The 11,521-nt window shown below is 37.8% G+C and overlaps 1 protein-coding gene across 10 annotated transcripts; it reads right to left on the reverse strand.

Moving 5' to 3' along the window:
• Positions 1 to 245: 245 nt before the first annotated feature.
• Positions 246 to 5,422, reverse strand: wu:fj16a03 (uncharacterized protein LOC335475 homolog). 10 transcript variants are annotated; one of them, XR_007140318.1, is made up of 7 exons: positions 5,404 to 5,418; positions 4,545 to 4,642; positions 3,641 to 3,743; positions 1,976 to 2,009; positions 1,557 to 1,646; positions 791 to 898; positions 246 to 458 (listed from the first exon to the last, which is right to left on the reverse strand). XR_007140318.1 is itself a non-coding variant. In XM_047811953.1 (3 exons), exons 1-3 carry the CDS (start codon positions 1,609 to 1,611, stop codon positions 373 to 375), a joined length of 249 nt encoding a protein of 82 aa, XP_047667909.1. In that variant the 5' UTR covers positions 1,612 to 1,646; the 3' UTR covers positions 246 to 372. The 10 variants fall into 10 exon arrangements, 1 of the variants encoding a protein (XP_047667909.1); XR_007140321.1 differs by lacking the exon at positions 4,545 to 4,642; XR_007140320.1 differs by lacking the exon at positions 3,641 to 3,743.
• Between the last annotated feature and the right edge of the window lie 6,099 nt (positions 5,423 to 11,521).

The following is an 11,521-nucleotide window of genomic DNA, read 5'->3' on the forward strand; positions in this document are numbered from 1 at the left end:
GCAATTATCTATTATTAAAAAAAACATATCAGTATATGAATATTATCATATATTATTTTTTATCCCAATGTTTGTAAGTTAGGACATTTTATAAATGTACCGTTGTAAATTTTAGTAGAACTCTAATATTATATATATATATATATATATATATATATATATATATATATATATATATATATATATATATATACACACAAACATGAATGTGCTACATTTTAACACAAACGCGACTCACACAGTAAAAATGTGTAATTATTTATTTAGCGGTATCTATATCAGGTGTTTTTACAGACAAAATACAGAAGAATGGGATCAAAAAATGGAATGTTTGACATTTGATTGCCAATCTAGCTCTCTCTGGTGTTAAATTTAGGCATTACAGAGATTTGTCTGGCAACATTTCCAGTCAGGTCTTTTACAGAACTCCATCCGAACGCAGCCCTTCTCTCCAGATGCTAGAGGGAACACATCCAGAAATAAAGACATTGAAGCCAGGATAAATTAAGTGATGTTACGATGCGTATATACTCCAGATATTTTTGTATCACAAAATCTACATTTCAATTGAAGTCCATCAAAAATGGTCATGTTTTATGCTTTGTTCATTCACTTTCCATCACTAGTGAAAGATGAAATCTACCTTTAACATAATCACGAGACACAATTAATATGTATAAAGACTTATCGCTTATTCGAGTAGCTTTTGTGTAACACTTATGCAACATTTGTGCTGAAGCGAAGCTTAGCTTAGTACAGTTAGTACTTAGTAAAGTGTAGTGATACATACATCTGGTGTAACACGCCTGCTGAACTTTGCTTGAGCAATGCAGGACCATATTCCTCACCATTAGGAAATCCTCCCCATAGCAGTCAATTTTATATTGTGCTGCAACACCTATGGATCAATCATTAAAAAAAATTCATGAATCACACTCACCGTCTCGATGTCTCAAGAACTCATCCACAGAACAGAAAGATTTAATTGCCTGGGTGTTAACAGTCAGCGGTAAACTGTTGGCTTTAACAATACAGCTGTATTTCTTACATCTTACGTCTCATTTTTCCATACTGCCACAACTGTCATTATTTTTTAACTTTAAACACACACACACACAACCAAAACAGCAATCCAGCTGTTGAGATGTTTTCACAAAAACAGTAATATTCTGCATAATAACCTTCAAAACTAGGATATTTAGAACTAAAAAACAAGACAGTGCCGCATTATAGGATGTATTATTGCTAGATAGATACAAAACCCCAGGAAACTGAATAGGTTTTTTTTTTTAAAGTAAATATACAAAATGTGATTCCTGTGAGCTTTAAAAATCTGTTAAGTGCATTAAATATATTACATTTTATAGTTCATTTAATCTGTAAAAAAAAAAAAAAAAAACCAGTTGTAATCCAAAATACTTCCAGCTTGTACTACTGTATACTAAAACTAATATACTGTATACTACTACTAATACTAAAATTGTTTAATTATATCCATAAAATAAGATTATTATTAATAATTTAAAAGTTAGCAAGATAGTAAAGTACTAGATTACCAGTAGTATATAGGCAGAGTGGCAGCAGCATGAACAGCAGAAACCAGACCTTCATCTTCACTCTCTGTTCACAGCTCTGTTGGATTGAGACTGAGTACACAGGGAAAACAGAAACTTTATACAGTTTTGGATGGAACATGAGACATGTGACTGAAAACACACACACACACACACACACACACACACACACACACACACACACACACACACACACACACACACACACACACACACACACACACACAGTGCAAATAGGCTTATTTACAAAGGCTATGGATGCTGGTTTAGACAGGATTTTAAAACATGCCTGCATTTGAAAGAATAGACTTTGTGTGAGACAGGGAGTAGGGTTACGCTTTTATATTGCACAAGATACATGTAAATGAGTCAGCACAAAATAGTCATGGTCAACGATGTACCTGAGTCTTTTTGCCTTCCAAACAGCCAAAAATCCTATAATAATCACATTATACACATAATTCAATACAGTTTTCATTCTAATATTATTGCTCATTTAAATTGAGTCTTATCTAATAGACAGGTCTATAACTTTACACAGTATGACATTTGCATTCATCTCTTTATGAAGTTCCATTTATGAAGCTCCATTTGGTTTAGAGTCTGACATTGGCAACATATTAAATCATAAACTGATTTCCTGATCGTTCAAATAATAAAATGGGTGATGAAATTATTTATTAATAATAATCTTATTTTATGGATATAATTAAACATTTTTAGTTGTAGTAGTAGCCTAGTGGATAAGATGTTGGACTACTGATCGGAAGGTCATGAGTTTGAATCCCAGGTCCACCATGCTGCCACTGCTGGGCCCCTGAGCAAGGCCCTTATCCCTCAATTGCTCAGTTGTATAAATTGAAATAAATTGTAAGTCACTCTGGACAAGGGTGTCTGCTAAATGACAGAAATGTAAATGAAATTGAATTGCATATGTGCATATATAAATAATAGTGTTCTGTTTTTTGCAGGGTTCCATGTAGGACACCTGGAGTTCAGTGAGCGGTTTTGTTTTACTTGGAAACATGGAAGATACTTTGGAAGATTCCGTAAACAAATGTGCCAGTTCTCAACATTTGCAACGCATCATAAAGAAACTCCAACATATTATATATCCAGCTAAATAACTACAATGTGACAGATTCCTTCGCAAAAAAACATTCGTAATGCTATGAGTACAAGAACAAGATGAACTACAAGAGATACAAGTACTGTAACATTTACCATTTTTAGTTATAATTGTTCATTTAAAGCAATAAAGCGCAGCTTTCCTATGTCTTCACCTACCATGAACCCAAATCCTAGCCCTGCCCAACATGCTAACACATTACTTCGGATTTAACATTTTTTTGTCAGTCAGTAAATTATCTTATGGATTTTTTTTATTTTATGGATCAATCTGATGAAATTTAATTAGACTTGAATTGTGTGTAGATCAGAGTTGTGTGTTTCCTGTGTACTGGAGCAAAGTAACCTGGTGAGAACACTAACCTTATAAAGACACCAGACTGCGCCTATACACAAGGTGCTAAAATGTGCTTTGTGCTTTTAGCATTGTTTACACACAACATTACAGACACAGAATGACTCACAGTGGCCATGATACTTAGCACTTAATGTCAGTAATGGATTAACCATAGCACCGATTCTAAGTACAAGTTCAAGAGGACCTATGCTCTAAACTTTTAGATAAAAAAAAAAAGTTTATCATTTTAAATGATCAATTTATTATTATTATTTTTTAAAATAATTCAATTCGATTCAAGTTTATTTGTATAACGCTTTTTACATTTAACATTGTCTCAAAGCGGCTTAATAGGACATAAACACAAAATTAATGTTATTGCTTGTTCAGTCAAGTTTTTTTCTGTATACAGCCTCCAGAAAGTATTTCCCCATAGATACTATTGCTAATTTTGCTGTATTGCATCATTAAATGTCACATTAGAATAACATTTTTTGTCTGAGTCCCATTGAATGGCTGCATAATAAATAGCACTGACCATGGAAAGTCAAATATGTTTTGAACTTTTCTAGAAAACTCTGAAATCCATTATAAGAACTACCTTATAAGACCGTCTTTTCCAGTTGAACGCTTGTAGAAATCAGCAACATCATAGACTCTTTACCAGAAGTAGCCAGGTCTAAGAAGAGCATGCCTGGAATTTTCTAGAAGGCATTTGAAAAAATCTGAGAGCTTTTAAAAAATGATTTTGAGCCATTTAGTTTAAAAGCTTGTTCTGTTTAGCACATATGAAAAACAGTTAACACGATTTCAACCCTTGAGAATAGTGGTGGTAGCATAATGCTTTGAGTTTGCGTTTCAGCTGAATAAACTGAAAATATTGTTACCACCAAGGGCAAGAGGGATAGAGCCAATACAAGCAAATTCTTTCTGTTCTAGACATCCAGATATCTATGAGTGTATGAGATAAAAATTCATGCAAATGGGAATAATGACTAAAAGCACAGGGAAAATAAGATATAAAAGGGATGGCTTAAAAAGAAGAAGGTTTGTTTTTGAAAATTAAAATCTCTGGCATGACCTAAAATTGATCTAAAAATATATTTAAATTTGGTATCGCAATCAGCAAAAAAACCAAATAATTACTGAGGGGTAAATACTTTCCGGAGGCATTGTGCTTGTTAGTTAGTTAGTTAGTTAGTTAGTTAGTTAGTTAGTTAGTTAGTTAGTTAGTTAGTTAGTTAGTTAGTTAGTTAGTTAGTTAGTTAGTTAGTTAGTTAGTTAGTTAGTTAGTTAGTTAGTTAGTTAGTTAGTTAGTTAGTTAGTTAGTTAGTTAGTTAGTTAGTTAAAAAGACACTTTTTTAATGTCTGGCAAATTTGAAAATAGAGTGGAGGTGTTAAAATTGCTGCTTTCCATAAAGATAAGTTTAAGTAGCTTATGTTAGCTAGTGTTAAGAAATTCAGTTAAATTTTATTTGTAAAGCACTTTCAACAATGGATATTACCACAAACACATTTTCAGGATCTTCCCTGTGATTTTACTGATTGCTTTTGGTGGTGTGTTTCTCCTGGGAAAGTGCCATTTTTCTTAACCTGCAGGCTACTGTTAAGAAGAAAGCAAGAAACTGTCAGTTCATCTTGACATTTCCTCTAGGTGTACCAGTTTGTGGGGCTCTGAGTTAATCTCTAATTTAATCTGTCTTTAGTCAATGTGCACAGATATGATGATAATAGGCTATAGCAATGATCCATTATTTGTCAGGACTCATTTGTCCTGAATGAATAAGTTTTGTCATGTCATTATATGATTGATTTGTTAGTCCAACATCAAACTTATCTCATTTATGCTATGTGTCAATCGGAAAAAATTGTATTTGCTGACAGAAGCACATTCTTTGAGTTTTGTTGTCTTTCGCAAAAGTACGTGCATTTCTCAGTAGGATTTCTATTATTGTAAATAAATCATTAAGATAAAGCCCGCATAACTTGCGCTGATGAAGTATAAACACTTCTTTGTTCACCATTATCAGCTTTGTTGTTATAAACTGTCTAAGCTGTAGATGAAAGACACCTTCACCTAAGCACCTGTCCTGAATTGTGAGAGAACTAAAATGCTATGGGTCATGTGAATATGTGAATGAATCAAATGAGTCATAGGTGCTGTTTTTTAATCATATGTTGTTTCATATCTGTAGGAATGGAATTGATTATAGAGTATTTATACACTATGGACTACGTTAACACAATGAAATCACTGGTTATCTTATAGTTACTTACAGCATTTTTAATTGATTGCACCACATGATTGAATCATACATGATAGATTATTGATATTATTCTACAGTAAAACAAAAGAGTATTTACCTTGTCAAATTTTAGCAAGTAGATCATAAAGAAGCAGTGATATTATGTGCATGTTTATAACCAATAGAAGGACTCACTGTTCCCAAGAACATGCAGGTAAGCAAATAAAATTATAGCATTATTAAACTCAAATGTCTAAAATGTCTTGTATTATAGTTGTAATAATATTCATTGTAATAACAACATATTACTCAAATATAACTCAATTAAATATTAATATAGTGGAATAGCTCTTGTAATCTGTTTTTGACTTCGATATCTATTAAACGTTTGTTGAGGTTACAGATTATATAGCCATGGCTAGAGGTGCAATGTCCGTTATTGACCCGATGTGCCAGATTTCACTGAAACTGAACTCCACATCAGAAATCAAGGTTCATAGTATTTTGTATTTACAAATAACTGTATTGTCATAAAGTGAAAGGATACTAAGATGGCAAATAGCAACACTGATTTATGTTCACATATTAAAATTACTGATTAAAAAAAAGAATGGCAATTCAGAGTAAAGAAACTACTACCAATAATCCAATAATATTTATAATAATATATAGAAAATAAACAATAATAATAAACATTTATATACATATTTATAATTCCCAGGGTCTATGAATATCAGAGAGAAAAGAAGTTTTTTTTTTTTTTTTTAACAATAATTAGTACACTTTCCCATCTTATAAATATTAAAATATTAAAATTTGTTTAAAGACAGTCAATGACTTGGCTGGTCAGATAACATCAGAAATTTTATGCCACCTCCTGGTTGTCAATACCAAGAAGATTCATGATGCATATTGTCCTTCTAACTATCATGAATTGTGGATCAACTTCACCTGTACTAAAACATAGTGAAATGCAGAATTTTATAAGTGCTTTCAGATAAAAAGGGGCTGGGAAATTTTTAGATTTGTAAACATGCAGCAGTATTTTTAATCGAAATTTAAAAAGAAATTGTAACAGCCCTACCCACTTTTTCCTTTCCCAGGCTACCAGAGGGAGCCCTTGACAGAGTACTGAGGACTTCCTGGCCATTCTGGTCATTTCCGGATTACTTCCTGTATTTAGTATATTTAAACAATGCTCATGCCATTAGAGAATGCAAAGTGTTGTTAGTCTTGCTACTTGCTAAGCTGTTTTTTTTGCGATTTCCATTGTTCTTTCATATGATTTACCTTATGCCAATTGTTTGTTTGGATTAAGATTTTGTATTGTGACGATTGCACTCTTTGCCTGTTTTTCTTATTTTGTGTTCAGCCTTCAATAAACTCTGCATTTTGATCCTCTATTGTCATCCTCCAGCTCCATTTGTGACAAAAACATAAAAAGACTGCTCTTCACCACAGAAAACCCACTGTCAGATGGAGGGACAAGATCATCAAAAGGACAAGGTAGTTCAGCACCAAGGTCAGCTCCGCTGGGACAGAGTGCAAGGCAGGGTGGCCAAATTCCTCCCAAAAGCCCAGGTGGTGTCTCCCCCTCCTGTCTCAAAGCATGTGCTGACCAACTGGATCCTATCTTCACACATATCTTCATCAGATCACTGGAGCTCTGTGAGGTCCCCTCCTGCTTTAAAGTCTCCACATCCTGGTCCCCAAGAAACCCTCCATGGACTGAATGACTACAGGCCTGTTGCTCTGACATCTGTCATCATGAAGACCTTTGAACAGCTGGTATTGGCCTACCTAAAGACTGTTACAGAACAGATGCTGGATACCCTACAGTTTGCCTACCTAGCAAACAGATCAGTGGACGATGCAGTCAACATTGGCCTGCACTACATTCTGCAACACCTTGACTTCCCAGGGACATATGCCCAGATTCAGTTTGTCAAATTCAGTTGGCTTTTAATACAACAATTCCGGAAATTCTCCACTCCAAACTCCTAAAGCTCACTATATCCCCTGCCATCTGTCAGTGGATCACCAGCTTCCATCCAGGAAACAACAGGTGAGACTGGGAGGTGTTACCTCCAGTATTCGGACAATCAGCACTGGCGCTCCTCAGGGATGTGTCCTCCCCCAACTGCTATTCTCCTTCTATACCAATGACTGCACTTCAAGTGAGCCAACTGTTAAACTCCTGAAATTTTCAGATGATACTACGCTCCTTGGTCTCATCCAAGATGGTGATGAGTCTGCATACTAGCAGGAGGTGAAGAGACTGGTGCAGCCAGAACAGTCTAGAGCTAAACACCCTCAAAAATGTGGAGATGATAGTAGACTTTAGTAAAGACACCTCACTCCCCCTCACAATATCCAACAGCCCTGTGTCATCTGTGGAGTCCTTCAAGTTTCTGGGCACTATCATTTTCCAAAACCTGAATTGTTGCCCCCCTGCCCACTTCCGAGGACTTCCCAGAACCAGAAACTGGGCAGGAAATCACTACTGACCCTTCACACCTAGGACACAACCTTTTCAGCTCCTCCCATCTGGCAGGCGCTACAGTGTTTACCAAAACTGCCAGGCACAGGAACAGTTTCTTTCCCCAGGAAATCACCCTGATTAACAATTCACCATAAATATATTCCCTGCTTTATAGCTGCATTATCAGAACTGTCAGTCATAACATGATTTGTATATGTTACACTCCTGCAGGAGCATATTGTACAAAAAGCATAACTTTGCACTGTTATTTGCACTACATTGCACTCTCACACTTGTACATATGTACATAACTGATCAATCATATATTCTGTATTCCTATTTAATATTCGTACTGTCTATATTATCCTACATTGTCTGTATTTTGTCTTGTCTTGTATAGTCTAAGCTAAATGTATAGTATAGTGTTATTTATGTCTGTACTTTTGAGAGTCACAAACAGCTGGAACCAATTGGACACAGAAGAGACTCCTGGGCCCAACATGGAGCAAATCCTACAGCACCTGCTGCAGTTGTGATGGAAATTTTGTTTGCTTGTGAAGTTCTGACCTTCTGTATGCAAGACTAGAAGTTGGTTTTGACTAGAAATTGTTATTAGTAGACATTGTTTGTATAAAATATAACAGGGTCAAAATGCCCTGGTGCTCCAGCGAGGCTCCCATGCAGCTTCAATCCATCTTTATAATCCAGACCACAACACTCAATGTGGGCTCACCAAGCTTGTGGCAAAGGATGACGTGTTTGCGTTTCTAGATACCATTGAGCATACCGTGAACCAGGAGGGCTGGCTAAAGAGACATATTATGCCCTGAACCAGAGTACAGTCAAGATTATGACTTGGTAAAACAAGAAGGTCATCTGGTCTCACGTCAACTCTATGGGCAATTTTTACAAGTGGCGGTATTATTTGACGAGTAACCCCTGGTCCCAGGTGAATAAGCTACTTCTATTCATCAGGTGGTGTCTCCTGTATGACCAGCTCACCACCAAGGAAGTCATGAAAAGGGTGGTCATAGACTGGTTCCTGTGGGAGCTGCCAAAGGGAGCAGCCCCACATCACCCCGGGATCAATCGATGAGCCCATGCCTACTGAGCCAGAGCTCATTCCGCCACCCCAGGCCCACATGCAGTGGCTCGCAGGCTGTGGACTACATGCCGGCACCTCTAAGGTGCCACAGCTCATGGTAGAGGTTAATGGCCATCCCATGTCCACACTGCTTGACTCCAGGAGCATGAATGGCCTGGATTCATGGCCGCCATAAGCACTGCCACCAAGCAGAAAATGAAGAGGACCCCCCGGATAGGGTTGGCTTGCATCGCTCATGATGAACGCAATGCCGTGGTCTCCTCTTCATCTGAGTCTCAACCTCCTACTAACTCATTCTCTTCTCTGTCTTCCATCAGGCCACCTGGGCAAAGAGCTTCGGGAGGGAGCAGGAGGAGGATGACTGGCTGAGGCACTGTTGGAGCTAGGTGTTACAGGTAAAAGGGGTAAAGATGGGTCACTGCCCTCAGCATACTTCCTTGTAAGAAACGGCCTCCACACAGAGAGGAGAGGGAAACCCTGTGGCCTATTGGTTGTACCACAGCAGCACACTCCCTTCCCCTGCACCTAGCTCACTCCAACCGAGGGGACATCTAGGCCCCAGGAACACCTTAGAAAAGCTGTGGGATCAGTTTATCTGGCCAGGCATGAATGCTGACGTGCTAGCTTTTTGCCAGGCCTTCCCCCAATATCACTGAAACTTCCATGCAAGGTAGTGTAAGGGCCTTATTCCATACATCTTCTTGTCCATCTGGGAAATTCCCCAGGCATCCACTGGCTTCACCCCGTTTGAGCTCCTATTCAGACGGCAACCTCAGGGATTGCTGGACGTGTCCTGGGAGGCATAGGGGGAACAGCCCTCCCCATTCAGGTGCATCATAATTTTTTTACAGTATATGTAGGCACGGATTGGCCCTTATGGGCCCCATTGTGAAAGAACATCTGGAGGTGTATTGACGGGCCCGTCAACAGGCCCGTCAATGGACTTACAACCAGCTGGCCCTACCAAGAGAGTTTAAGCCAGTAGAGAAATCTGTTAGTCCCCAATGCTGCAGCTGTGTCTGCATTTACTTTTCCACCGCAGATCCCCAAGAGCATGCCCTGGTGAAGAAGGGGAAGATCTCACACCAGCCCAACAACAATACATCACAGAGCTCATTGATCAATTTGATCAAATCTTTTCTGTGCCAGAACTCACCCATCTGGTGCAGCATGAGATCAAAACCCCTCCTGGGATAGTGGAACAACAGCAGCCATACTGGGTCCCAGAAGCCCATCACAATCATTGGCATCATTAATGGCATTTCAGGTGTTCAGGAGTACACCAGCCCATGGTCCAGCCCCATTGTGGTGGTGCTGATGTCGGACAGGACATTCCGACCTCTGTAACGACTTCCAGAGGCTTAATTAGATCTCTGCATTTGACAGCTAGCCCTCCCCCGAGTGGACAACCTTCATGGAGCGCCTGGGGTAGGCCTGGTCTATCTCCACCTTAGATCTCACCAAGGGGTAATCTCACCCTGGAAGACAAACCCAAGACAATTAAATTAAATTAAATATAAATTTATTTGTATAGCGCTTTCAACAACATTGTCTCAAAGCAGCGTTACAGAATAAACATAATACAAAAATGTAATATTTATACAATATATTTATATGAAGATTAATATACTATAGTTAATATTAGACTTATGACCCATGACCAAGCCTGAGGTGACTGGGACAATTTAAAACTCCCTTAGTTGGTAAAGGAGGAAACCTTGAAAGGAACCAGACTCAAAAGGGAACCCATCCTCATTTGGGTAACAGTAGAGGGTGTGATTATAAATTTACAGTCCGTGGGTCAAGAATGCATGAACTAGCTTCTCAGCATCAGATACTGATGTTTCTTTGCTTGGCAATATTTCTAAGGGGGAAAAAATATGGGCAATATGATTTCCAAAAGTTGCTGTCTAATATGACACCCGGGTCTTTCACTGTTGAACTAGTAGTAACAATACATCCCTCTAAATGTAAATGTTTTTGGACTGATTAGTAATATTTCTGTCTTATCAGAATTTAATAATAGAAAATTACAGGTCATTCACTCTTTAATATCATTAACACACTCTGTTAACCTAGACAATTTAGATATTTCATCTGGTTTTGATAAGATATGTTACTGGGTATTGTCGGCATAACACTGGCAGCTAATCCCATGCCTTCTAATGATATTTCCCAAGGGAAGCATGTGTATTGAGTAAAGCAGAGGTCTGATCCTTGAGGGACTAGTCCTTGAGGGACCCCATAATTAACTGGCAATAAACTGGAGGGTTCTCTATTTAAATCTACAAAATGGTATCGATCAGACAGGGGGGATCTAAACCAACTTAAAGCCTGTCCCTGAATACCTGTGTAGTTTTGTAAGCAGTCTAGGAAAATGTTGTAATCTATAGTGTCGAATGCAGCACTTAGATCAAGTAGATCTCGATACTCGATAGTGTAGCGACTTTGGCTCGCGAAGCAAGGTAAATATTTATAAGTAACTATAACGTGTTATAGTGACTTCTAAATATTTTAACCTTAGTTGAAATTAACGGTACTGGAATTAAGGTTACGCTTATTTGGTCTGTTCGTCCGGCGAACAGGCCGTGTACCTTTATTAATTCTATGAAGGCGGTATCTTCCCGGCCAAGAAAGATTCGCTTTACT

The sequence above is a fragment of the Tachysurus fulvidraco genome, chromosome 4, assembly GCF_022655615.1.
Source record: "Tachysurus fulvidraco isolate hzauxx_2018 chromosome 4, HZAU_PFXX_2.0, whole genome shotgun sequence".
Classification (NCBI taxonomy): domain Eukaryota; kingdom Metazoa; phylum Chordata; class Actinopteri; order Siluriformes; family Bagridae; genus Tachysurus; species Tachysurus fulvidraco.

Bases quoted from the DNA above. Each gene is read 5' to 3' on its own strand.
- wu:fj16a03 (XM_047811953.1), bottom strand. From the start codon at position 1,611: ATGAAGGTCTGGTTTCTGCTGTTCATGCTGCTGCCACTCTGCCTATAT. The intron at 899-1,556 runs GTAATCTAGTAC...ATTGATCCATAG, and splicing joins ACTCTGCCTATATACTACTG to GTGTTGCAGCACAATATAAA. The intron at 459-790 runs GTATGTATCACT...TGTTCCCTCTAG, and splicing joins GCAGGCGTGTTACACCAGAT to CATCTGGAGAGAAGGGCTGC.